The 27,884-nt window shown below is 43.4% G+C and overlaps 1 protein-coding gene across 2 annotated transcripts in view; it reads left to right on the top strand.

Annotated features, from left to right (window-relative positions):
* TRPC4AP (transient receptor potential cation channel subfamily C member 4 associated protein) overlaps positions 1-27,884 on the top strand; it is a 96,166-nt gene that overhangs the window by 64,958 nt on the left and 3,324 nt on the right. Inside the window, exons 8-15 of one of the 2 annotated variants that reach the window (XM_036902486.2) lie at positions 8,345-8,530; positions 17,472-17,614; positions 21,325-21,456; positions 23,150-23,208; positions 24,102-24,203; positions 25,291-25,374; positions 26,448-26,538; positions 27,609-27,749. In XM_036902486.2, the coding sequence (XP_036758381.1) occupies positions 8,345-8,530; positions 17,472-17,614; positions 21,325-21,456; positions 23,150-23,208; positions 24,102-24,203; positions 25,291-25,374; positions 26,448-26,538; positions 27,609-27,749 (938 nt within the window). Of the gene's footprint in view, positions 1-8,344; positions 8,531-17,447; positions 17,615-21,324; positions 21,457-23,149; positions 23,209-24,101; positions 24,204-25,290; positions 25,375-26,447; positions 26,539-27,608; positions 27,750-27,884 lie in introns of both variants that reach the window. The other variant, XM_036902488.2, reaches the window with a different exon arrangement.

Genomic DNA, 27,884 nt, shown 5'->3' with positions numbered 1-27,884 from the left:
TTTGATGTACCTCCATACTGCTTTCCACAATGGTTGAACTAACTTACATTCCCACCAGCAGTGTAGGAGGGTTCCCCTTTCTCCACAGCCTCGCCAACATTTGTTGTTGTTTGTCTTTTGGATGGCAACCATCCTTACTGGTGTGAGGTGATACCTCATTGTAGTTTTAATTTGCATTTCTCTGATAATTAGTGATGTGGAGCATCTTTTCATGTGTCTGTTGGCCATCTGTATTTCTTTTTTGGAGAACTGTCTGTTCAGTTCCTCTGCCCATTTTTTAATTGGGTTATTTGTTTTTTATTTGTTGAGGCTTGTGAGCTCTTTATATATTCTGGACGTCAAGCCTTTATCGGATGTGTCATTTTCAAATATATTCTCCCATACTGTAGGATTCCTTTTTGTTGTATTGACGGTGTCTTTTGCTGTACAGAAGCTTTTCAGCTTAATATAGTCCCATTTACTCATTTTTGCTGTTGTTTTCCTTGCCCGGGGAGATATGTTCAAGAAGAGGTCACTCATGTTTATATCTAAGAGGTTTTTGCCTATGTTTTCTTCCAAGAGTTGAATGGTTTCATGACTTACATTCAGGTCTTTGATCCATTTTGAGTTTACTTTTGTATATGGGGTTAGACAATGGTCCAGTTTCATTCTCCTACATGTAGCTGTCCAGTTTTGCCAGCACCACCTGTTGAAGAGACTGTCATTTCGCCATTGTATGTCCATGGCTCCTTTATCAAATATTAATTGACCATATATGTCTGGGTTAATGCCTGGATTCTCTAGTTTGTTCCATTGATCTGTGGCTCTGCTCTTGTGCCAGTACCAAATTGTCTTGATTACTATGGCTTTATAGTAGAGCTTGAAGTTGGGGAGTGAGATCCCCCCTACTTTATTCTTCTTTCTCAGGATTGCTTTGGCTATTCGGGGTCTTTGGTGTTTCCGTATGAATTCTTGAATTATTTGTTCCAGTTCATTGAAGAATGTTGCTGGTAGTTTCATAGGGATTGCATCAAATCTGTATGTTGCTTTGGGCAGGATGGCCATTTTGACGATATTAATTCTTCCTAGCCACGAGCATGGGATGAGTTTCCATCTGTTAGTGTCCCCTTTAATTTCTCTTAAGAGTGACTTGTAGTTTTCAGAGTATAAGTCTTTCACTTCTTTGGTTAGGTTTATTCCTAGGTTTTTTTTTTTTTTTTGATGCAGTTGTGAATGGAGTTGTTTTCCTGATTTCTCTTTCTGTTGGTTCATTGTTAGTATATAGGAAAGCCACAGATTTCTGTGTGTTGATTTTGTATCCTGCAACTTTGCTGTATTCCGATATCAGTTCTAGTAGTTTTGGGGTGGAGTCTTTAGGGTTTTTTATGTACAGTATCATGTCATCTGCAAATAGTGACAGTTTAACTTCTTCTTTACCAATCTGGATTCCTTGTATTTCTTTGTTTTGTCTGATTGCCGTGGCTAGGACCTCCAGTACTATGTTAAATAACAGTGGGGAGAGTGGGCATCCCTGTCTAGTTCCCGATCTCAGAGGAAATGCTTTCAGCTTCTCGCTGTTCAATATAATGTTGGCTGTGGGTTTATCATAGATGGCCTTTATTATGTTGAGGTGCTTGCCCTCTATTCCCATTTTGCTGAGAGTTTTTATCATGAATGGATGTTGAACTTTGTCAAATGCTTTTTCAGCATCTATGGAGATGATCATGTGGTTTTTGTCTTTCTTTTTGTTGATGTGGTGGATGATGTTGATGGACTTTCGAATGTTGTACCATCCTTGCATCCCTGGGATGAATCCCACTTGGTCATGGTGTATGATCCTTTTGATGTATTTTTGAATTCGGTTTGCTAATATTTTGTTGAGTATTTTTGCAGCTACGTTCATCAGGGATATTGGTCTGTAGTTTTCTTTTTTGGTGGGGTCTTTGCCTGGTTTTGGTATTAGAGTGATGTTAGCTTCATAGAATGAGTTTGGGAGTATCCCCTCCTCCTCTATTTTTTGGAAAACTTTAAGGAGAATGGGTATTATGTCTTCCCTGTATGTCTAATAAAATTCCAAGGTAAATCCATCTGGCCTGGGGGTTTTGTTCTTTGGTAGTTTTTTGATTACCGCTTCAATTTCGTTGCTGGTAATTGGTCCGTTTAGATTTTCTGTTTCTTTCTGGGTCAATCTTGGAAGGTTGTATTTTTCTAGGAAGTTGTCCATTTCTCCTAGGTTTTCCAGCTTGTTAGCATATAGGTTTTCATAGTATTCTCTAATAATTCATTGTATTTCTGTGGGGACCGTCGTGATTTTTCCTTTCTCGTTTCTGATACTGTTGATTTGTGTTGACTCTCTTTTCTTCTTAATAAGTCTGGCTAGAGGCTTATCTATTTTGTTTATTTTCTCGAAGAACCAGCTCTTGGTTTCATTATTTTTTGCTATTGTTTTATTCTTCTCAATTTTATTTCTTTCTTCTCTGATCTTTATTATGTCCCTCCTTCTGCTGACCTTAGGCCTCATCTGTTCTTCTTTTTCCAATTTCGATAATTGTGACATTAGACCATTCATTTGGGATTGCTCCTCCTTTTTTAAATATGCTTGGATGGCTATATACTTTCCTCTTAAGACTGCTTTTGCTGTGTCCCACAGAAGTTGGGGCTTAGTGTTGTTGTTGTCATTTGTTTCCATATATTGCTGGATCTCCATTTTGATTTGGTCATTGATCCATTGATTATTTAGGAGCGTGTTGTTAAGCCTCCATGTGTTTGTGAGCCTCTTTGCTTTCTTTGTACAGTTTATTTCTAGTTTTATGCCTTTGTGGTCTGAAAAGTTGGTTGGTAGGATTTCAATCTTTTGGAATTTTCTGAGGCTCTTTTTGTGGCCTAGTATGTGGTCTATTCTGGAGAATGTTCCATGTGCACTTGAGAAGAATGTATGTCCTGTTGCTTTTGGTGTAGAGTTCTATAGATGTCTATTAGGTCCATCTGCTCTACTGTGTTGTTCAGTGCTTCCGTGTCCTTACTTATTTTCTGCCCGGTGGATCTGTCCTTTGGGGTGCGTGGTGTGTTGAAGTCTCCTAGAATGAATGCATTGCAGTCTATTTCCCCCTTTAGTTCTGTTAGTATTTGTTTCACATATGCTGGTGCTCCTGTGTTGGGTGCATATATATTTAGAATGGTTATATCCTCTTGTTGGACTGAGCCCTTTATCATTATGTAGTGTCCTTCTTTATCTCTTGTTACTTTCTTTGTTTTGAAGTCTATTTTGTCTGATATTAGTACTGCAACCCCTGCTTTCTTCTCGCTGTTGTTTGCTTGAAAAATGTTTTTCCATCCCTTGACTTTTAGTCTGTACATGTCTTTGGGTTTGAGGTGAGTTTCTTGTAAGCAGCATATAGATGGGTCTTGCTTTTTTATCCATTCTATTACTCTGTGTCTTTTGATTGGTGCATTCAGCCCATTAACATTTAAGGTGACTATTGAAAGATATGTACTTATTGCCATTGCAGGCTTTAAATTCGTGGTTACCAAAGGTTCAAGGTTAGCCTCTTTAGTATCTTACTGCCTAACTTAGCTCGCTTATTGAGCTGTTATATACACTGTCTGGAGATTCTTTTCTTCTCTCCCTTCTTATTCCTCCTCCTTGATTCTTCATATGTTGGGTGTTTTGTGCTGTGCTCTTTCTAGGAGTGCTCCCATCTAGAGCAGTCCCTGTAAGATGTTCTGTAGATGTGGTTTGTGGAAAGCAAATTCCCTCAGCTTTTGTTTGTCTGGAAATTGTTTAATCCCACCGTCATATTTGAACGATAGTTGTGCTGGATACAGTATCCTTGGTTCAAAGCCCTTCTGTTTCATTGTATTAAATATATCATGCCATTCTCTTCTGGCCTGTAGGGTTTCTGTCGAGAAATCTGATGTTAGCCTGATGGGTTTTTCTTTATAGGTGACCCTTTTCTCTCTAGCTGCCTTTAAAACTCTTTCCTTGTCCTTGATCTTTGCCATTTTAATTATTATGTGTCTTGGTGTTGTCCTCCTTGGATCCTTTCTGTTGGGGGTTCTGTGTATTTTTGTGGTCTGTTCGATTATTTCCTCCCCCAGTTTGGGGAAGTTTTCAGCAATTATTTCTTCTAAGATACTTTCCATCTCTTTTCCTCTCTCTTCTTCTTCTTGAACCCCTATAATATGGATATTGTTCCTTTTCTATTCGTCACACAGTTCTCTTAATATTGTTTCATTCCTGGAGATCCTTTTGTCTCTCTCTATGTCAGCTTCTATGCGTTCCTGTTCTCTGGATTCAATTCCATCAATGGCCTCTTGCATCCTATCCATTCTGCTTATAAACCCTTCCAGAGTTTGTTTCATTTCTTTCTCCAGAAAGTGATCTCCTTTGTTTCATCTGTGATCTCCCTCCGGACTTCATCCCATTTCTCTTGCTTATTTCTCTGCATCTCTGTCAGCATGTTTATGATTCTTATTTTGAATTCTTTTTCAGGAAGACTGGTTAGGTCTGTCTCCTTCTCTGGTGTTGTCTCTGTGATCTTTGTCTGCCTGTAGCTTTGCCTTTTCATGGTGATAGGAATAGTTTGCAGAGCTGGGACGAGTGACGGCTGGAAGAACTTCCTTTCTTGTTGGTTTGTGGCCCTCCTCTCCTGGGAGAACAGCGACCTCTAGTGGCTTGTGCTGCGCAGCTGCGCGCAGACAGGGTTTCTGCTTCCTGCCCGGTTGCTATGGAGTTAATCTCCGCTGTTGCTGTGGGCGTGGCCTGGCTCGGGCAGCTGCTCCAAAGTGGTGGAGTCGAGTTGGAGGGGGAGCGGCTGGGAGGCTATTTATCTCCATAAGGGGCCTCCCTGCTCCCTGCAGCCCAGGGGTTAGGGTGCCCAGAGATCCCCGGATTCCCTACCTCTGGATTAAGTGTCCCGCCCTGCCCCTTTAAGACTTCCAAAAAGCACCCGCCAAAACAAAACGACCACCAAAAAAAAAAAAAAAATTTTTAAATTTAAGGAAAAAAAATTTTTTTTAATTAAAAAAAAAAAAAGGTGGCTGCTCGTTTTTCTTTATTCTCCGGTGCCAGCCTCAGGCCTCTGCTCACCAGTCTTGCTGCCCTGTTTCCCTAGTATTGGGGTCCCAATCCCTTCAAGACTTCCAAAAAGCGCTCGCCAAAACAAAACAGGAAAAAAAAAAATGGGCGCTCGCTTTTCTGGTGTTCTCCAGCACCAGGCCACTGGTGCCTGCTCACTTTTCTTGCTTCCCTGTTTCCCTAGTATTGGGGTCCCTATCCCTTTAAGACTTCCAAAAAGCGCTCGCCAAAACAAAGCAGCAAAAAAAAAGAAAAAAAATAATTGGTTGCGCGCTTTTTTTATGTCCTCTGGCGCCCGGCCTCCGGTGCCCGCTCACTGTTCTTGCTGCCCTGTTTTCCTAGTATCCAGGGCCCCCTGGGCACGTACTGTGTCTGGGCCCGGATGGCTGGGGCTGGGTGCTCGGCAGTCCTGGGCTCCGTCTCCCTCCCGCTCTGCCTGCTCTTCTCCCGCCGGGAGCTGGGGGGAGGGGCGCTCGGCTCCCGCCGGGCCGGGGCTTGTGTCTTACCCCCTTCGCGAGGCGCTGGGTTCTCTCAGGTGCGGATGTGGTCTGGATATTGTCCTGTGTCCTCTGGTCTTTATTCTAGGAAGGGTTGTCTTTGTTATATTTTCATAGATATATGTGGTTTTGGGAGGAGATTTCCGCTGCTCTACTCACGCCGCCATCTTCCGCCCCTCCATGCTGATTCCTTTTTATAACTACATAGTATTCCAGCATTTGGGCATAGCATAATTTATTTAACCAGTACCCTTTTGATGGGAATTTGGTTTTTTAAGACTTTTTTCCTGCAAATATAAACTTTGTGCATACAATATGACGAGCTTCATATTTGCCATTTAAACTTTGATAGATGTTGAGAAATTAACCCTCCAGGGAAATTGCTGGTTCATCTTCCCATTCAGGGCAGTACACCCTTCCCAATACAGGGCCTTTTTGAACTTCTACATATTTGTCAAGCTGATAAGTACAAAATGGTATCTCAAAAAACAAACAAGAAAAGCTGTCTTGGCGTTTTGTGGTTTTGTTTTTTATGTTCTTTTTTTGAGATGAAAGTCACATAACAAAATTAACTACTTAAGGTAAACAGTTCAGTGGCATTTAGTACACTTAAATTTGTACAGGCACCACCTCCATCTAGTTCCAAAATATTTTTATTATCCCGGAAAGAAATCTTGTATACATTAAGCAGTTAGTCCCCATTCCCCTAACCCCTGACAACCACCTGCTTTCTGTCTGTGGGTTTACCTATTGTAGACATTTCATATAAATGGAATCATACAATATAGGACCTTTTGATTCTTATATCATGCTTCTTTCACATAGGATGATGTTTTTGCGGTTCGCCAATGCTGCAGCATGTCAGTGTTCCTTTTTAGGGCTGAATGACACTCATTGTGTGTATATACCACAACTTGTTTATCCTTTCATCTGTTGATGAACATTTGCTATGTTTCCCCCTTTGGGCCATTGTGAATAGTGCTGCTGTGAACCTGGGTGTACATGCAATTATTTGAGCACCTGGTCTCAGTTTTTTGGATATGTACTTGGGAGTGGAATTGCTGAGCCTTATGGTAATTCTATGTTTAACTGTTTGAGGGAAAGTTAATTTCAGTGTAGTCTTATTAACATTTTTTAAAAATGAGGTCAAATATTTTATTTTATGTCACTCACTAATTTTTAGAGGATGGAAAGAGGTTAAGATCATTTGCCAAACTCTGCTGGGACTGAATTTATATGACTTCATTATATTCCTCCTATTTACTTTGTTTTATTTGTTTTTTAAAATTTTTCTTTAACATTGTATTCTTTTGAATTTTATTTTAAAACTTTTCATTATGAGAATCTTCACACACACAAAGTAGAGACATATATATATACATATGACACATAACATATAATGATCCCCATTTACTCATAGTCTAGCTTCAACAATTGCCAGCTGATGGCCTGTCTTTTCTCTTTAACCCCATTCACTCTTCCCTCCCTACCTCACTCCCTTTGGATTATTTTGAAACAAAGCCCAGATATCAGAGAATTTTACCTGCATATATTTCAGTGTTTCTACAAGATAATGACTCTTTTTAAACATAATTGCAAAACCATATTATTCCCCCCAATTTAACAGTAATATCTTGATATTATGAAATACCTGGTTATTTATTAATTTTCTATTAGATGATATATTCACATGGTTCAAAAAAATCTACAGATTTAAAAAATTGTTGAAGTTTCCCTCCCACTCTTATTTCTGGTGGCCTAATTCTTGTTGTCTTTGGCAACCATTGCTGTTTCCAATCCTTCCAGGAATATTTGGTGCGTTATAAGCAAAGCATAGAGACATAAGCCCTTATTTTAAAGGTTATATAATGAGGACAAGATTTGAACCTGGATTTCCCTGCCTCCAAAGTATATTAAGTTCTTTTATGCTTATCAGAATTTCCATCTTACTCATTTTGAGTAAAATGGGACTAGCAGAAATAAGAGTTGGGTAATTATTCATTTTCTTTCTTTAGGGAAAAAACTTACCTTCTTTCTCCCTGCTAGGATATGTTTGTTCCATGAAAATAAAACTATAGATAAATAGTTTTTAAAAAAGCATTTATATCCTTTCCTGCTCAGGAACAACCATAGGAAATTCCTTGGTATATATCCTTCCATTCTTTATGTGTGTGTTATATGCATATTTTAAAGAAGCAAATATTAAATTTTCTAAGGAAAATGGGCTTAAAGTAATACTGTTTAATATTTTTTTCTCTAACAAGTAAATTTAAACATCTTTTTTGGGTCAACTGTGTAAAGATGTATCATTGTTCTTAGTGTCTATTGTTATGTAGTCAATTGTACTGGATAAATTGTATTTAATCAGTATGATATTAATGACCATGTAGTTATCTCCACTTTTGCTATTATAGAAACCACATCAGTGAACATCTTTGTTATAGATATCTTTGTATATATAATTGGTTATTTCCTTAAGGGAAGTTCCCAGAAATGGACCTCCTGGCTCAAAGGCACATAGATTTAAGACATAAAAGTTATTCCAATTTATATTCCCACCAGTAGATATAAGTAAGGTCTGTTTCCCTGCACCTGCTATAATTGAACTTGTTTCCACAACTTAATTACCATTTTACCTTGGCTTGCCATTTCATTTTAAAGGGAAACTCAAACTAGCTAATGTGAAATTAAGATTCATTCCTGTCATGCAGGTAAGGAACAGTCTGTTTGTTGAGGGCTTTAGAGCTGGTCTCTGTTTTGAAAATTCCCTCTTTTGTTCTCCCTTTGGCAGCGGCCCTTCTCAGCATCCCTGGCTTTGTTGAGCGGCTTTGCAAGCTGGCAACTCGAAAGGTGTCAGAGTCAACAGGCACAGCCAGCTTCCTTCAGGAATTGGAGGAGTGGTACACATGGCTAGACAATGCTTTGGTGCTGGATGCCCTGATGCGAGTGGCTAATGAAGAATCCGAGCATAATCAAGGTACTTGGAGGAGGTCTTCTGAGAGGTGGGGAGCTTTCCTCTGGGCACCTGACCTCTATTCCAAGGAAGATTCTTGACCTCTTTTCCAAGAGAGATTAATTGAAATTTGCTCAAAGTAGAATTTTCCTCAGGGAAGTCCCCAATTATGAATGTTAAGACATTTTCTTTATTTTGGTATCATTAATATACAATCACATGAGCAACATTGTGGTTACTTGATTCCCCCCATCGTAAGTCCCCACCACATACCCCATTGCATTCACTGTCCATTAGCATAGTAAGATGCTATAGAGTCACTACTTGTCTCTTAAGACATTTTTGATAGCTAGTGACCGAAGCCTCTTTGAACTCCCTCAAAGTGGACTGGAGAAGGAGAAGAGACTGACTGGAACCAGTAACCAGAGCACTCTTAGGAATCCAGGGAATTATTTATCTGCTCTTCTGTCTGCATGGTGTTTCAGTGCTCTCTTCTCTCTGCTCTGATGAGTAGACTACCTAGTAAATGAATAGACTCCTTGTCCCAGCTCTGACTTCATGATGAAGGACTCTGGCCCCTCTTGGGTCAGGTGCTCACCCCTGAAGCATTTGGCTCTGGCCTGCAGGAGGGAGTCAGATTGTACAAACTCAGGAATTCTCACTGTAATCCTGCCGAGAAATGTGAAGGGAGTAGATTTATTTCTGGGATGACAATGTGGAGCTCTGTGCCTCTGCTATCCAGTGAAACTGTAAAAGGACAACAACAAAGCCTGTGTATAAAGCTTGTGGAGCTAGTTCTAGGAGCGTACAGCATATGAAGAAACATTTCTTTAAGAATATTTACTGGAACTCAGGGACACCAGTGAGAGTCTATGACATTTGAAGTTCTGCTTGGTGGGAGTTGTACTCCGGGCAGGTGTGACCAGAAAGAGAGGGCTCTCTCCCCTCACCACTCCCATACAAGAAATATGGCATCTCACTGGGAGGCAGGCTGCCAGCTCTTCTCATTCTGTCCAACTCTAAGTCGAAGAGCCTAAATTCTTGATGAGTATAGCCTGGCAGTCAAGAGCTCCTTTTTTCCCCACCCCCACCCCCAACTTTATTAAGATATAATTGATTTAAACATTGTGTAAATTTAAAGTGTACAACATGTTGACCTGATACATTTTTTTAATATCAACATGATTGACCTGATACATTTATGTTTTGCAGTATGATTACATCATAGCATTAGCTGACACCTCCATCCCATCACATCATTATCATTTCTTTTTAGCAGTAAGAACATTTAAGATCTACTCTCTTAGTATCTTCAAATGTTATTAGCTATAATCACCACACTGTACATTGGCTCGCCAGAACTTGTTAATCTTTTTTTTGAAATTAATTTATAGTTTATTTCTGCCTTTTTTTTTACTGAAGTATCACTGATATACAATCTTATATTGGTTTTAAATATACAACACAGTGGTTCAGAAGTTACCCATATTATTAAATGCTCATCCCCACTAGTGCAGTTATTATATGTCAACATAGGAAGATGTTACAGAACCATTGGCTATATTCTCTATGCTGTGCTACCACCCCTGTAACCAACTTACAGCATGATTGAGAATTTTTGTGCCCCTTTATCCCCCTCACACACCCCACCCGCTCCCCCAACCTTTCCCCCAGAATAACTCCCAGTCACTTCTCTGTGTTTATGAGTCTACTGCTATTTGTTCACTTTGCTTTGTTTTGCTTCTTATTCCATAAATAAGTGAAATCATATGGTATTTGTCTTTCTCCAACTGGCTGATTTCACTTAGCATAGTACTTCATGGATGAGGTCCATCCATGTTGTTGTGAATGGAGATATTTATTTTTTATGGCTGAATAGTACTCCATTGTGTATATGTACCACATCATCTTTATCCATTCATCTATTGATGGATACTTTGGTTGCTTCCATATATTGGTTATTATAAATATGGAACAATAAACATAGGGATGCACATATCTTTTCAAATCAGGAATTTTGTTTTCTTCAGGTAAATTGCTAGAAGTGGAATTAATGGGTCATATGGTATTTCTATTTTCAATTTTCTGAGGAAGCTCCATATTGCTTTCCACAGTGGCTGCACTAATTTGACATTCCCACCAATAAGGTAGGAGGGTTCCCTTTTCTTCACATCCTCACCCACACTTGTTACTTCTTGTCTTTTGGATAGTGGTCATTCTAATAGTGTGAGGTGATATCTTATTCTGGTTTTGATTTGCATTTCCCTGATGATTAACAGTGTGAAGCATCTTTTCATATGCCTGTTGGCCATCTGTATCTCTTCTTTGGAAAAATGTCTCATAACTTATTAATCTTATAACTGGAAGTTTGTATTCCTTGACTGATAACTCCCCATTTCTACCCTCCCCAACCCCTGGTAACCACTACTGTGCTATTTTCTGAGTTCAGCTTCTTTAGATGCCACAAAGAAGTGATATCATATACTATTTTTCTTTCTCTGACATATTTCACTTAATTCACTTATTGCACATAATGCCAGGGGCTCCCTTCCTCCACCTACATACTACACTCATAATATAGAAGCTCTATCCCAGCCCTAGCAGGTCAAGAATTCTATGTCTTCTGTAGCCCTTGCCCCAAGCTCACTTGTAGGACAGAGGTTTCATGCAAGGAGAGACAAGCTGACAAGAAGAGAGGCTACTGGCCCTGCTCAGAGAAGTGGCACCAAGATTTTGCTTGGAGAAGAGGTAATAAGTAAGAACAGAAGGTAGGAAAGTTCAAGCGTAAGGATATTCTCAAAAAACAATAATGCATTTTGGTGGTAAACAAACAAAAGGAGGTTGTTAACTCTTAAGAAGAAAAAGCTAAACCATGGCCAGGTAGTTCTAGAAGAACCAGGAAAGCAGTTAAGAATAGCTCTTCTTAGGTCAGAACCAATCTCAGTCTCAAAAACTACTGCTGCCTGATATTAATTGAAGCAGATTTAGAGTAATTTATGCCATAAGGCATTGCAGAGTATTCAGCCAGCAATTTGTAGAGCCTGACAGCTGGGTTTAATACCAGATGGGGGAGAAAGTTTAACAGAGAGATCAGGGAAAGAGCCAGTCAAAGAGCGTCCTGCTAAAACACTGTCATCCAGGGAGACTGTCCACATGCCCAAGGCTGCACCCTCTGAGGGGCACCACCAAAGGCCTCACCAGTCCATGGAGAATAGGCTAACCAGTTCACTAAACAAATAAACAAGAAAATAACAAGCTCTAAAGGAGAGGAAGAGGAATCAATATCCAGAGTTGGTCCACATTTACCTAAAATGTCCAGTTTTTAACAAAAGTTATGAGACATCCAAAGAAACAAGAAAGTATAGCCCATTCACAGGAGAAGGTAGGAACAGAAATTTTCTGTAAGAGAGCCCAGATACCATATTTAACAGAGACTTCAAAGCAGCCGTTGTAAGTATGGTCAAAGGACTAAAGGGAACTATGCTTTAAAGAAATAAAGGAAGCTGTCATGATAATGTGTCAACAGAGAATATCAATAAAGCACAGGGGGTATAAAAAAGAGCCAAGTGGAAGTTGTAGAGTTAGAATGTACAAGTGGAATGAAAATTCACTGAAAGGAAAAGGAAAAATATTTAAAGAAATAGTAGCTGAAAACTTCCCAAATTGGTGAAAATCATTAATGTGAAAAAACTGCAAGTAGGATAAACTCAGAGATTTACACCAGATACATCAAAATTAAAATGTTGAAAGAAAAAAACTTGAAATTAGCAAGAAAAAGCTCATCACGTTCAAGTATTCCAGTAAGATTGAGAATTGACATCACATCAGAAATGATAGAGCCAGAAATGGGGTGATATATCCAAAGTGCTAGAAAAAAAAAGAATTATATCCAGCAAAACTTTCTTTCAAAAATGAAGGTGAAATAAAGACATTCCTAGATAAACAAAAGCTTAAGAGAATTCATTACTAGCAGATTTGTCTTATGAGAAATACCAAAGGACTTAAGGCTAAAAGAAAGTTACCTCAGATGGTAATTCAAATCCACACACAAAAAAACAAAGAACATAAAGGTAATTATGTAATTATAAAAGATAGAACAAATACATATTTCTTCTTCTTAATTAATTTAAAAAGTAGTTGTGTAGAGTTGTGTGTGTTCTTAACTAATTTTGAAAACATGAAGTCATATTTTAAATTATAGAAGACCCTTGAACAACTATGTTGTTCACATATGTAGATGCATAATGTTATATTTTATGCACAAAAAGGGGGAAGAGGATTTTGAGGAATATAGGAGCTCTGGAATTAAGCTAGTGTAAATCTGGAAAAATATTCTGTCAAGTTAAGATGTATATGGCATGCCCTATAGTAACTAAGAAGATAACTTAAAAAATATAGTGAGAAAGTCATTAAAGGAATTATGTTATATTAGAATATATTTGCATAATAAAATATTAAAGGAGAAATAGAATAGAAAAACACGAGATATATAGGAAACAAAAAGTAATAAATTCAACTTTGTTAGTAATATTAAATATGAATGGATTAAACAGTTTATTCAAAAAACAGATTGTCATATTGGGTTTTTAAAAGATACCTAATTATATGCAGCTGGAACCACTAGATACCCACATGCAAAAGAGCAAAGTTGGACCCCCACCCCACGTCGCATACAAAAATGAACTCAAAAGGATCAAAGACTTTAAATGTAAGACTTAAACCTATAAAACCCTTAGAGGAAAACAGAGGTAAATCTTCATGACCTTAGATTGGGTGGTGGTTTCTTAGCTGATACCTAAAGCACAGGCAATCAAATTAAAAATAGATAAATTGGGCTTCATTAAAATTAAATCCTGTGCTTCAAACACATCATCAAGAAAGTAAAAACACAACCCATAGAATGAAAGAACGTTGTTGCAAAGCATATAGATAATAAAGACTTGAATCTAGAATATATAAAGAACTCCTACAGTGCAGCTCAATAATAAAACAGCCCATTTCAAATTATGGACAAAGAATCTGGCCACTTCTTCAAAGAAAATATACAAATAGCCAACAAACATGTGAAAACATGTTATGCTCAATATTATTAGCCACCAGGGAAATGCATATACAAACCACAATCAGATATCACTTCACACCTGCCAGAATGTTTATCATTGAAAAGACAAATAATAGCTAATACTGACAAAGATGTGGATAATCAGAACCCTCATTCCCTGTTGGTGGGCATGTAAAGCAATTTTCACAGAATTCTCCAAAGTTTAAACATGAGTTACCATATGACCCAGAAATTCCACTCCTAGGTATATACCCAAGAGAAATGAAGATATGTTAACATAAAAGTTCATATATTGAGCTTTTGCAGCAGCACATTTACAATAGCCAAAATATGGAAGTGACCCAAATGTCTGTCAACTGATGTTAACAATGTGGTATATTCAAAAAACAGAATATTATCCAGCAACTTAAAAAATGAAATAGATGTGACTTTTGAACAATGCAGGGGGGTTAGGAGCACCAACTCCCACTCAGAAATCTGCATATAGCTTTGGGCTCCCTGAAAAACTACTAATAGCCTACTGTTGACCTAAAGCCTTACTGATAACATAAGCATAAATTAACATGTATTTTGTATAATACATATTATATACTATATTATTAAATGAACCAAAAGAGTTTTTTCTCAAACTGTCACAAATCTCCAGAATTTTTTGAAATTATTTCTGGAAAAAAATTCACATACCTGGACCTGTGCAGCTCAAACCCGTGTTTTTTGAAGGCCAGCTGTATTGATACATGCTCCGACCTGAATGAACCTTGAAAACACTGTGTTAATGCCTGGCTTCAACTCTTCAAAGGACAGGCTGACTCCTGTTGGGGGCTAATGCAAGTGGTAACTTTAAGTTGAAGCCAGTGTTCATTTACCATTCCAAAAATCCTAGGGCCCTTAAGAATTATGCTAAATCCACTTTGCCTGTACTCTGTAAATGGAACAACAAAGCCTGGGTGACAGATATGTTTACAACATGGTTTACTGAAAAATCTAAGCCCATTGTTGAGGCCTACCAAAAAAAAGATTCCTTTCAGAATGTTAGTGCCCACTGACAAGACACCTGGTCACCCCTGAGCTCCGATGGGGACATACGGTGAGGTTAATGTTGTTTTCATGCCTGCTGACACAACACCCATTCTGCAGCCCATGGGTCACAGAGCGATTTTGACTTTCAAGTCTTACTATTTTAAGAAATACATTGTAAAGTTATAGCTGCCATAGTGATTCCTCTCATGGATCTGGGCAGAATAAATTGAAAGCCTCCTGGAAAGGATTCAGAATTCTAGATGCCATTAAGAACATTGGTGATTTATGGGAGAAAGTCAGAATATCAACATTGACAGGAGTTTGGAAGAAGTTGATTCCAACCTTCAAAACTTCAGTGGAAGAAGTAACTGCAGAAATGGCAGAGACAGCAAGATAACTAGAATTAGAAGTGGAGCCTGAAGATGTGACTGAATTGCACCATCTTGTGATAAAACTTGGAAGGAAGAGGAGTTGCTTGTGGATGAGCAAAGACAGTGATTTCTTGAGATCCGATTACTCCTGGTTAGGATGCTGTGAAGATTGTTGAAATGACAACAAATTAGAATATTACATAAACTTAGTTGATAGAGTTCTGACAAGGTTTGAGAGGATTAATTCCAGTTTTGAAAGAAATTCTATGAATAAAATGCTGTCCAACAGCATCACATGCTGCAGAGAAGTTGTTCGTGAAAGAAGGAGTCCATCTGTGCGGCACCCTTCATGGTTTTATTTTAAGAAACTGTCACAGCCACCCTAGCTTTCATCAGCCACCACCCTGATCAGTCAGCAGCCATCCACACTGAGGCAAGACCCTCCACCAGCAAAATAAGGTTACTACTCACCAAAAGCTCAGATGATGGTTACTATTTTTTAACAGTGAAGTATTTTTTAATTAAGGTATATACATAGGTTTTTTTAGGCAAAATGCTGTTGCATACTTTAGAGTATAGCGTAAACATTTACATGTACTGGAAAACCAGAATTTTCATTTGACACCTTGTTGCAGCATTCATTTTATAGCGGTGGTCTGGACCTGTCATTACAGTTTTTCTCTCAATGTGCAGGCAAATAGATTTTTCTTGAGATAGAATTTTCTCAGATTTTCTCTAGTACACTGAAGTCCTTGCCCACTGCCACTTTAGTTGCCATTAAGAGCTTGCAGATTAAGAAAGAAGAAAACATGTAGCAAGCAAGCATTAGCCAAAAAGCTCAATTAGTTTTTTTACTTCTATTTAACGAACTTAACATGTTGCTTTACATGTGCCAGGCATTGTTTTAAGCACTTTCATCATATTAAATCCTTGAATCTTTGCAACACTGTTAAGAGGTACAATTGCCATTATCTATATTTTACAGATGAGGGTGGATACTGAGGCATAGCGACATCAACAGATTTACCCAAGGTCACCCAGTTAGTAAAGGGTAGAGCTGGGCTTCAGGCCCAGCAGTCTGGCTCCCTGGTCTCTGCTCTTAACAGCTGTGCCACGTTGCCTCTCAGTCATACTTCATTCAGCAGCTGCTCTTCTTCCAGGTTAGTGACATACCTGGCTGGGAAAAAGTAGTTCCAAGTCTGTTGGGTGGAGTAAGTTAGGTTCTAATGTCATGATATCACCATGCAGAAGTACCCAAATATATTTGATCACCAATGTTCTGAAAGCCATGTAGGGCTTGAAAGACCTTAGAACTTAACTCATTCATCTTTTTACCTTAAAGATGAGGACAGCTGAGGGGCAGTAACTCCTAAGGACTCTTGACTCTGACCAGTACTCTTTTAAAACAATAAGGATGATCTAAGAGTGAGGCTTCCCGGGAATCACGTGCTGGACTTGTTCTCCCTCAGTGCACACAGTGATCCTGGCCATCCGCCGGAGCGCTCCCGCCACTCCCGTTTCACAGAGCAGGCCAAGGGCTGTGAGGAGGTGATGTGTCCAGTGTCACTCAGCCAGCAAATTGTAATTCCGGAACCCCCAGTCTTTATCACTTTGCTCTACCACCTTCCCTAGAGTGCACAGCCATTGTGGCTTGAGCGGCCCTTTGAGACTTGGGCCAGCTGGGTTGTAGAGTAAATGAGATGGTTTGCCTAAAGTCTAGAATGTAATGTCTGGCACATACTAAGTGTCCCATAAACACTGTTTAGCTGCTGCTGTTGTTACTAGTGAACTGGGGGAAGTGAAAATATGGTAGTAGATAACAGGTTCACCCATATCACCAATAGCATTTGGGATGCCCAGTCTGCTTTAGAAAGTTGAACCTTACAAAACAGTAGATGGTTCTTTGCAAAATGGGAAAGTCTTCAGAAAGGGTCTCTCTCAGACTTTCAGCAGTGCCTCCTCGTGGAAGCCAGGCAGAAGGACCAGGACTCACTAGATACCTGGGCACTTGGAGGGGAGGGAGGGGCCGACAGGAGGAAGGGAGATGTAGGGAAGGGCTGAACCACGCTACTGCACTGGCTGTGTCAGAGTATGTTTATTATGTTATGAGATAGAATGGAACTGCAGAGTGTTTTTTGTTTTTTTTTACTGAGAAATGATTAACATGCAACAGTGTATTCATTTCAACAGTACAACATTATGATTCAATATTTGTATATACTGCAAAGTGATCACCACAGTGATTAAAATCCATCACCATATGTAGTTCTTTTTCTTTCAATGTGCAGAGTTGATTCTTCTAAGTTTCTAAGCCTGCCTGGCCCCTGGGGGCCTGGAGGCAGTTTTGTGGCTTTCAAAGTCTCTGTCAAGGTTCAGGGCCCAGTCGAATGGCTCTGTTATGTCAAGTCTATTCAGAGCAGGTTTGAGGGTCAGAAACGTGTCTCCCCGCAAGCAACAACTTAACCCTTTCCCCCGGTGGCTGTCTCAGCCTCCATTGTGTTCCCTCCTCCAGGCGCTTCTGAGGAGAATGACCTGCCTCACACTTCAGCTAGGACCCAGCTGCCTCAGTCAATGAAGATCATGCATGAGATCATGTATAAACTGGAAGTACTTTATGTCCTCTGTGTGCTACTGATGGGGCGCCAGCGAAACCAGGTGGGCCCGCCGTCACTCTTGGAACAGGGGGAGCCAGGAGCAGATGCTCCCTGGGCCCTGTGGTGGGCACAGAGCTCGGTGAGGTCACCTCTCAGAGTGGCCCTTCCTAACCCAGTAAAGTATAGGCGTGGTTTTCCTTATCCTTGTTTTACACACCAGGAAGCCAGTCTGATTCCAGAGCTCATAGTCTTCCTGCCGTACCTGCTACAGACACTATTTCCCGGCAGAGCAGTGGTCCCCAGGACAGGAGTAGGTGGCTCGGCCACGTTGCCCTGGCCTTGGTAATGTGAAGGATAAAGGGTCAGTGTGTGGCAGGACGACTGCCCTGGAGGTGTTGCCAATCTGATGGGGGCTGAGGGTGCTGGGCCAGTGCCCAGAGCTGCCAGGCAATGAAAACAAGGCGACTACCAGGGCCCCAGATGTGCGGGGCTCCTGGAGCCTTGAAGCAGCTCCCGGAGGGAGGAGCAAGAGCCGAACCCTGCAGGGGAAAAAGAGGGCTCTGGCAGTACGCAGCCCTGCTCTCCAGGGTGGAGGAGGAGGAGACAGACGGTGCTAGTGACGTCATTCTCTGAGGGAGGAAACTAGGCATGGGGTAGATGAGGTGGGGCCTGGGAGCTCGGCAGACACTGGACTATGACATTCGCGTTATGTGAGATCGGTGTGGTCATCCCCATTTCACAACTGAGAGCAGTTTTAGATCGGGTGGCCAGAGAAGAGACTCACTGAAAAGATGACATTTGGCGTGGCAGTGTCCTGAAGAAAGCAAGAAGCCAGGCATGGCGATCCCGAAGCAGCCTGCCAGGTAGAGGCAGCAGGCCCCAGGTGGGAATGTGCCGGGTGGGTTGGTGGAACAGTGAGGAATCGAGGCTGGGGTAGACTGGAATAGGCAGCAAGGAGACGAGGCCTGAGGGCCTGCAGGTGCCACACTGCATGGGGCTTTCATGGGCCATTTTCAGGACTTTGGTGTTTACTCTGACTGAAATGGTAAGTCATCCCTCTAGCTGCTGCGTGAGAGATGATAGTAGCTAGGACCAGCAAATTGGAGGGAGGATAGTGAGAAGTGCATGCTGGATAGATTTTAGAGGAAGAACAGGTAGGATTTGCAGATTGTTTGGGTGTTGATAATGAGAAAGAGGAGTCAGGGTATTCTTAGTTATCCTTAACTCCTTCCAGGAGTATTGAATCCTTTCACATTTTTTGAGGCACTTCCAGTTATTCATGTTTGAGTTTTCGGGTATTTGGTAAGTTACACACATCAGGTGGTGACCACCCTCTTCCTTTACTTGATGCTTGAGAAAACCGAGGTACCTAAGGCCGCGTTCTCAGTCTGCAGGCTCCATTAGAGCCAGGATTTAAACTGCTGCCCAACTCTTCTTTCTCTCCCTCCACCCCCAACAGTTCCCTGCTCTCTGAGCCTTCCTATTAGTAAGTCTCCAAGAATTATTGTGATCTCTGAACAGTGTGATTACAGCTGCTGCTTTCTTGGAGGGAACCACCGACTGTCCTCTAAGCTAAGAACCAGGCTTGTGCTGGCATATTCTCATTTGCACAGTCAGCATTTATGGTATTCCTCCGGTGTGCCAGACCCTGGGGACAGGGATGCACAGACCCGCCTGGACTGGGAGAGCAAGGGGAAGGCTTTCCCTGGCCAGGCGTCACGGAAGGCTCCTCCTTGGAGCGGTCTTACTATTGTGCATTTAGGCCATGTTCTTTGACCAGTCTTGGCTAAATTAGTATCACTAGACTGGAAACACTCCCCAGATGTCATTACATTCCATCCTTCTGGTGCTAATGAAAATAATACAGAAGTCACTTTTCCCCTACACTTCCTGTAAGTCAGGCCCTAAGCTTCCCCTCACATCACCTCATTGAGTCCTTTCAACAGCTTCATTGTCCCTCATTTTCCTTCAAGGGACTTGGGCTCTATGAACATTGCCCGAAGTCACAGCTTTGTCAAGGTCTGGTCTCCTGAGGTGAATGCACACCTGCAGCCGTCTGGAAAGGGACAGGCTTTCAGATCAGAACGCCTGAGTTAGGGTGACATTTTCATTATTGCCCTGCTCAGGTCGGTCCTGCTGAACTTCCTTTTCTCTTGTAAAGTGGGAGTTAGCGCTGCTGCTGCGCTCAGGACTGTGCACACGTGTTTGGCCTTTATCCTTACAGAGGTCCTGGGAAAGGTAGTTTTGTTTTGTTATGTAAAATATTAATGTTTAATAGATTAATAATTCACATAGTTCTTTCTATATTAAAAGGTATACATAAGAATGAATGAAGCCTTTTTCTTCTCTGATCCTGAGCATTCTGGTTCTTCCTTGAAGCATCTAGTTTTACAGTTATTAAAGTATCCTAGAGATATTTTATGCTGTAAAAGCAAATATACTCCTGTCTTGTTTTTTCTGTTTTTAACACAGTAATGTGTCATGTACACACTTACTTTCTTAATATTGTATCTTGGTAAATATACACTCTACTACATGTAAAAGACCTGGATTCTTTTTTTTACTGGTGCCTTATAGCCCATTGAATCGATATACTGTAGTTTATGCAGCTCACCCCCATTGCCGGTAGTATACATGACATCTTTTTTTTTTTCTTTTGGCATTACAAATGCTGCTGTGAGGAACTTTGTTCGTATGTCATTTAGTATTTATATGGAGCTGAGAATGAGATCTTAAAGTAGAATTGCTGGTCAAAGGGAATATGTATGTGCCATTTGTAGAGAGATTGCCAAACTGTCACCCTCCTGCAGGTAGTACCGGTATGGCCATGCCCTCCTGCTGGCAGCATATAGGTGTACCTGTGGCCCAGCTCACCAACACACTATTATGGAACTTTATCTTGTTTGCCGACCTAAAAAAGTGAAAAATTGGCTGTGATTTGAATTTAAATTAATATTGTAAGTGAGGCCAAGTGCTTTCCACATTGAAGAACCTTTTACATTTTCCTATTTATATCCTTTGCCCATTTTTTCTGTAAGGTTGGTCTTTTTGTTTAAGAGCTTTGTAGGGTTCCTTAGAGAACAAATTAGCCTTTCACCTGTGACATGAGATTTCCATTGTGTTCTGCATTTATCATATCTGACTGTGGCTTTGCTTATTTTGAGTTTTGCCAGTGAGTTTTAAAAGGTTTCTTTATATGGTTGAATTCAACAATCTTCTCTTTTGGTTTCTTGGTTTCATGTAATACTTTAGAAAGTCTTTTGCATTCTTTGATCAATTGAGTTTTTAAATCTTTACATAGATTTTTCTAGGGTCTTTAGAGTTTCAATTTTTTATATTTTTATCTTGCCTCCAGTTGAACTTTCTCCTGTGAAGCATGAGGGATATTTTTATTTCAGTATGAGGTGAAAACAAACTAGAAGGTTCAGGAATTTGTTTAAGGTCACAAGTTCATGTGTGGTGGGGCTGAGAGTTAAACCTAGGGCAATCTGAATCCAAAGCTAACGTTCTGTAAGAGAACCTGCTGGGACTATATGACCCCTGGGACTGCCATGAGGATTGATGAAAGAGTTCAGAAGCACATTTGTGCACAGTGGGAGTGGTGGCGAGGGGTAGAGTAAGTGTGAATGTTTTCTTTAAACCCCAGCAGCACCTACAAACTGGTGCTTTCTTCACCCTGAAATTACTACACTGGATTGTGCTTGACGCAAGGCTCTGATAGAGCTTCACAGCACGTTTGTCTTAATGCTTTTGCCTTCCTACCCTGTCCAGGTTCACAGAATGATTGCAGAGTTCAAGCTGATCCCTGGGCTCAATAATTTGTTTGACAAGCTGATTTGGAGGAAGCATTCAGCGTCTGCCCTTGTCCTCCATGGTCACAACCAGAACTGTGACTGCAGCCCGGTGAGTAGGGACCCCGACAAGTAAAGGTGTGCTTTACTTGCCAGGAGCGATTGTTCCGAGATCTGCTTGGTGACCCTTTGAAACCTCATTCTTCGAGAGTACAACAGAAACGGGAAGTCAGAGCCTGTATAATCCCATATTTGGAAGCTACCTTGGGGAAGGATCTGACCCCACCCATCTACCTAGACAGAAATCCCTTTTGAGGCCCTTCAGTCAGCCGCTTTTTGCACACCTCCAGCCAGGGCTACTCTCCAGTATCTAGCAGCAGTTTTTTCCTCATTCTATACTCTACCTCATTGAAATTTACCTCCACTGACAGTAGTTTTGTCTGCTAGGACCACATAACGCCAATGGTCTGCATCCAGAAAGAGCTTTAGGATGCTCTCTTTTTTTTCATTTGAGGGGTCAAGGGCTCACCTCTACCTGGCTTCTCTCAGCAGTGCCCCAGAGAACACTGGAGTGTGAGTTCAGAGGCCTGTGGCCACTTGGCTCACTGGGAGAGCTTGAATGAGTCACTGAACCTCCAAGCCTCTCTTTCTTGCAAAGCAGAGATCACACTCCCTTGCCTGCTGGCCTCGTGGGCCACCAGCATGAGGGGGACAGTGCCCTGGGAACTTGAAGCGCCCCACAGCCATCAGCGCCCGGTGCCATGGCTCCTTCCTGGTCTCTGCACTGTGTTCTGGGGACTTCCCTCAGTGTCAGACTCTTCCAGGTTACCATTTTTCTCTTTGGCTTGGTCAGATTTGCCCTTCAGCACATCCATTTGAATTTTTAATTTCAAGTAGTGAGTACATTCTGCAGTTCTAGACACTGTCTGGCTCTTGGTCAAAACCTACTTGTATTTATTCTTTATGTTAATATTTTCTTCTGTTACATTTTATCTCTGTTTGTAACATTTTTGTACGGTCTCTTTGGATTGTGCATGGAGGTACTAATACTTGTGTATGAATCTTAAGACTCAGCCCAGGGTGGACCGTTGCCTGGCCCTGGAAGTATTTCTGCAGAGTGCTTTGCTTTTGTCTGGCAGGTACTTCAGAGGGTATAGTGCCCCCAGGAAAGTTTCATGTTGAGTGTCTTGGCCCTACCCCTCTAGTGCTGTGAGCCCAGGGTGCTCCTTCTCCTGGGGACCACCCTCCACCACCAGCTGCACCCTGGCAGACAGCCTGCTTTGCCAGCTCCCTTGGCTGGTAGGTGGGGTTTTTCTAACCTTTCTTTCACCAAATATATGTGCTCCCCAGGCTTGACACGGGCCCAAGCTTCTGTCTGGTCCCTGCCGGGTATTAAGACCTAAGGCCTGCCATAAATGAGTCTCATTGCCACTTCACTGGGCCTGGAGCGGCGGACCAGCAGCTCCTGTGCCTGCTGCTCTGAACTCCATCCTTTCTTCCTTTCTGATTCCTGTGGATTTCCCTTTCTTATGAATGTAGGCTCACATTTAAAAGAATTTCAGTTATTCTTTATCCAGTATGTTGGGTTCTTTGTAGCCAGAAGGGTCCACATTAGCTTAATCTGCTCTTGGTCAGACATGGAAGCCAACAGAGGGTTTTCTGACTAAAGGAAAGTATTCATTGCGCATGAGGACAGGGTCTCTGGGGGGCAGAGCGACGCACGCAGGCTCTCAGCAGAGTGTTTTGATTTGTTTTTTAAACACTGATACTGTGGTTTTAACATCAAGGATGCACGTGTATTTTAGGACATCACCTTGAAGATACAGTTTTTGAGGCTTCTCCAGAGTTTCAGCGACCACCACGAGTAAGTACGAACTGTCCCTGGAAGGGGGGTTCTCGCACCTCCTTCGCTGCCCTCCATCCCACCGCCGACCTCAGCTCTGGAGGACCCGGGAGCTGAGAGCCGCTGTCACCCCGGTCACCCCCTGGGGCTGCACTTCCGTGGACTGTTTGCACGGCCCTTCTTTCTTGGACCAAGCACTGGGCGGAGCTTTCCCTTCACCCTCACGGCCTCCCTCGGGAATGAGTGCAGACTTTGTTGGCCCCTTACCACCCTCAAGAGTCAACACCTTTCTCAGCTGTCTGTCCATCTAGCCAGGAGTGGACAGCTTGGCTCTTCACAGCAGCCAGCAGGAACCTCCGAGGGCACAGTGGGTGATTGTTTGCTTATTGAACAGAAGTAATATTCTTCACCTGCAGAAGGAGATGTGCTCTCCCATTTTTCTTGAAACACATTCTTCACTCTAACTTTTTACTTTTCAACCTTAAATGGAGACTGTCCAGGAGAATGATTCCACTGTAAGGAAAACAGTGCAGGAGTGGGGTGAATGGCAGCTGACCCTTGAGCTTGGCATTGGGGAGACTGTTGTAGTGGAGACCTTGGCAAGATGGAACCCACAGGCGGCTGTTGCTCTTGCGAGCTGTTGGTGTACAGGAAACTGGGCCCACTGTTACATAGCTTCTGTGCTTTTCCCCCAAGGAAAGCCAAAAATTAAGATTTAGGGAAAGGTCCAGTGGGTAGAAGGGTCTGAGGGGCCAGGGGGACTCCCCAGCCTGAGAGCCCACGTGCCCTCCCAGAGGGGTGGGTGTCTGGGGGGCTCCCGGATTCTCTCCACGGGGAGGGAGGGGGGGACCAGCCCAGTGCCGAGCTAGCAGTCCCAGTTCCTGTTCTTTGCCCCCTCGAAACCTTTGTTTCAGGAACAAGTACCTGCTGCTCAACAACCAGGAACTGAACGAACTCAGTGCCATCTCTCTCAAAGCCAACATCCCCGAGGTAGACGCTGTCCTTAACACTGACAGGTGAGCGCGGGCAGGGTGCACTTTTGGCCCGCAGCCAATCCCGGCTGCCTGCGTGCCTGCGCATGTGCACACTTGTCTGTTCTCACTCATGTGTAGCTACACTGTCCTGAGGGCTCCTGTGTGCCAGACACTGTCCTCACACCCCCGGCATTATCTCAGTGGAGCCCACACCGGCCCTGGCAGGGAAGTGCCGTCATCTCTGCGGTGCAGATGGGGGCAGGGGCACAGATAGGTCCTTTGAGCTCTGCCCCTTCCCCGCCCACTCACCTTTACCGACTCAGGGCTTTCTTGCCCCCTGCCGAGGCCCGTTAGCTGGGCTGTGCTTACTGCACCCTCTGGAGCAGGGCACGGAGGTCATAGGCTCACTGGGGTCAGGGCAGGGAGGAGTATAGGCAGCAACAGGAGCCATAGTTACCCAGCCTTTTTTTTAAAGGCAGAACTCTTGGTTCAGATGAAATCATGCACAGTCCTGCCCCGATGCCTGCAGCGAATACAAGTAGAGCTGCTCTATTTGAAGAGGGAATTTAAGAGCCCAGAAACCCTACCTGCCTTGGCCCTCTCTGCCCCATGATGTAGTCTAAGTCATTTCCTCATCTACTATCTTTGCTTCCTAGACCAGAGGCGTAGGTACTTGTCCAAGAGCAGCTGGAGCTGAACCCGGGTGCTAGGGTATTCCGTGCCTCAACCTGTTGGCACAAACTTTGCCCCTTCTGGGAGACTGTGGCGTGGCATTTCAAGCCCACTTTTGTGTAAACAGCCCTCCTGCCAGCACTTCTGAGCCCTGTCTCACTTTGGGTGTGTCTGTGGCCTCTGAGTGCTTGCCAGAGGGCCTGGGAAGGGAAAGCTCACCTGAGATGTGCGTGCCTGGCTATTCAGTTCTAAGACTGTAGGTGTCCTTGGGGTGCTCTGACCCCGGCAGCCAGGAGGACGTCCTGCAGCCTTGGAACGTCCCCATGTTTGTCACCCACTTGAGGCAGCAGAGAGACCCAGCCCCAGAGCCCCAAGACAGTAGTCTTCAGCCAAGTGGAACTTGGTTCCTGTCAACCTCTCAGAACTGCCACCATTGTCCCTGTCTCTCTTACTTCAGGAGTTTGGTGTGTGACGGGAAGAGGGGCCTGTTAACTCGTCTGCTGCAGGTCATGAAGAAGGAGCCGGCCGAGTCGTCGTTCAGGTAGCTTTGGGGACAGGCACGTGCCTCTGCTGAGGGGCCCAGGAGCCAGTATTTCTCAAGTGGGTAGCAATACCTTCTTTAGTCACCACTTCCGTACTGGACATGTGATTACTGTGGGGAAGAGGGGGTTTGAGACTGCGGTCTTCCCTCGTGTTGACTCCGTGAGTGCATTAGCTTCTGCCCTCCAGCAGTGTATTTCAAGAAAGACCAAACATTCACCAAGCACTTCCTCTGTGCCTCTGCGCTGGTTCTAGATGGGTAGAAGGCAGATCGGTCCAGCCCCCGCCCACACGGAGTTCTCTGGACCGCAGGAAAACATGAAGAGATCCCTCTTTCAGTTCAGTGTGGAAAGGATCAGAGCCAAGCCCTGCCCCAGGAGCTGTGGGAGCAGAGAAGGCCCCTTCCCCAGCGGGGGGTGGGGGCTGTGCATGGATGGGGAGGGCTTCTTGTGTCCGTCAGACTCTCTAAGATGAGTCCTGAAGGCTGTGAACAGGAGTGGCAGGTGAGGGAGGCATTCCGTCAGGGCTGGAGTGTGGGCGGCCAGTAGGCTTTGTGTCCACATGCGCCGCATCCACTCAGCCTGCCTCATCCAGACGCCCGTCACAGGTCCCAGCTCTGCGCTCGGGCTGCTCCGTCAGCACCAGCCCCCTTCTCTAGCACAGCCCATCGGAAGGGAGCTCTGTGCCCATCCACATGTGTCCGTCAGGTTCCTGCCCATACTCCTGGCCCGCCTCTTCCATGTCCTGTTTTTTTGACGGGGCAAAGCTGAGAGTATGTTTTCATATGTGACACGGGGGCCATCCTTTGATCCTAGACGCCACCTTCTCCAAGACAGCTCCTTTCAGACAGAACCAGAGGCTCATTCCCCTCTAAGCTGTCAGCTCCATGAGGGTGGGGATTCTTCCTGGGTCCCCAGTGCCCAGTATGAGGCCTAATGCCTGGTAGATACTCAGTACCTCATGTCAGTTGAATAAAAGGGCAGCAGACATCTCCCAGCCCCTTGGTGAATGGAACATGGGCCAGAAGAGGGCAGCCTTAGCCACCTGGGCCAGGGGTCAACATTTGGGTCGTAGGTTTTGGCAAGCCCGGGCTGTGGAGAGTTTCCTCCGAGGGACCACCTCCTATGCAGACCAGATGTTCCTGCTGAAGCGAGGCCTTCTGGAGGTAACGGCCTGAGGAGCCAGGGTGTGGGTGTCCCGTCCTCCCCTGCATCCTATGCATTGCTTTCCTGCCCCAAGACCTAGGCAGCCTCTCAGGAGCCGACGGAATCTATCTAATTTATAATGGCAGTGCAGATGGCCCTAGCATTTCTCCTGAATCTCCAACTGTGGCTTCCCCATGGGTGTTTAACAGGGGATTGAAGGATCTGGGGGTGGCTGTGGAGGAAATTCAGAGTCTGTAGAGTTACCCAGCAAGGCCTTTTGACCCTGAGGATATTTTGCTGTATAAGTTAGTTTCCCTTTATTGAAAAATGGCTTTCAGACAAAGCAAAGTTTACAAAGTAGGGGAGGAGGGAGGCAAATGGCCAGAGTTACAATGGGTTTTGTAAAGGGTACAAACAAACTGACCCATGAATTGTAAAATCCGTAAGGGAAAGAGCTGATCCAAGTAATTCCAGAAAAATGAAAATGGAAAACAATTTAACTGTCACAGAAAACTTTATCAAGGAGTTAAGTTGGCTTTATGCTCTTGAAAAAAATTCATTGGTTTTAGTGTAAACTTTTTATTATAAACAAAGACAGACCATGGGGTCAAAATGTGTCTGGTGCCTTTTTACCCTGTGCTTCATTTACCCTGGTGCCTTTTTACCCAATGGCCTCGGTGCAGTGACCATGTTTCATCTGGAGACAGCTCCCCTTGCCTGCTAGCTGGAGAGCCCCAGCCAGCCTGGTCAGAGCAGGTCAGAGGCTTTAGCTCTGAGCCCTGGGCAAGCAAAAGAGGTCGTGACTACATGCCCAGGTCTGCCCCCACCTCCTAGTGAGGTGTGTCAGGCCCTACTCTGCCCGTGGAGCCACCAGCATCCTCAGATGAGAATCTAGACTGGGGCGTGGGTTCCATCAGCGTGATGCTTGCTTGAAGCAAATGCCATGTGGTCTGAGCTACATGCCAGTCCCTGGTGGGAGGCAGGCAGTGGGTGCTTAGATGAGTACAGCCCTGGGGCAGCAGCCATGTCTGCCTGTGGCGCCAGGGCTCGGCCACCTTCCTGTCTTCACCCTGTCCTCTCCCACCCCCAGCACATCCTGTACTGCATTGTGGACAGTGAGTGCAAGTCAAGAGATGTGCTCCAGAGTTACTTTGATCTCCTGGGGGAGCTGATGAAGTTCAATGTTGATGCATTCAAGAGATTCAATAAATACATTAACACTGATGCAAAGGTAAGACCAGCCCAGGGCTCCACGGGGTTTGCTGCATTGTTCAGAAGTTATCTTGGAGCCCTGGTCTTTGCCAGACTTCAGGTGCTGGTTTTAAATTGGAGAATACTAGGGAGTCAGTGGGACGTCTTCACCAAG

This window comes from Manis pentadactyla, chromosome 5 (assembly GCF_030020395.1).
Source record: "Manis pentadactyla isolate mManPen7 chromosome 5, mManPen7.hap1, whole genome shotgun sequence".
Classification (NCBI taxonomy): Eukaryota; Metazoa; Chordata; class Mammalia; order Pholidota; family Manidae; genus Manis; species Manis pentadactyla.
The sequence above is the reverse complement of the archived record's forward strand: the minus strand, read 5'-3'. Positions and strand labels throughout refer to the sequence as shown.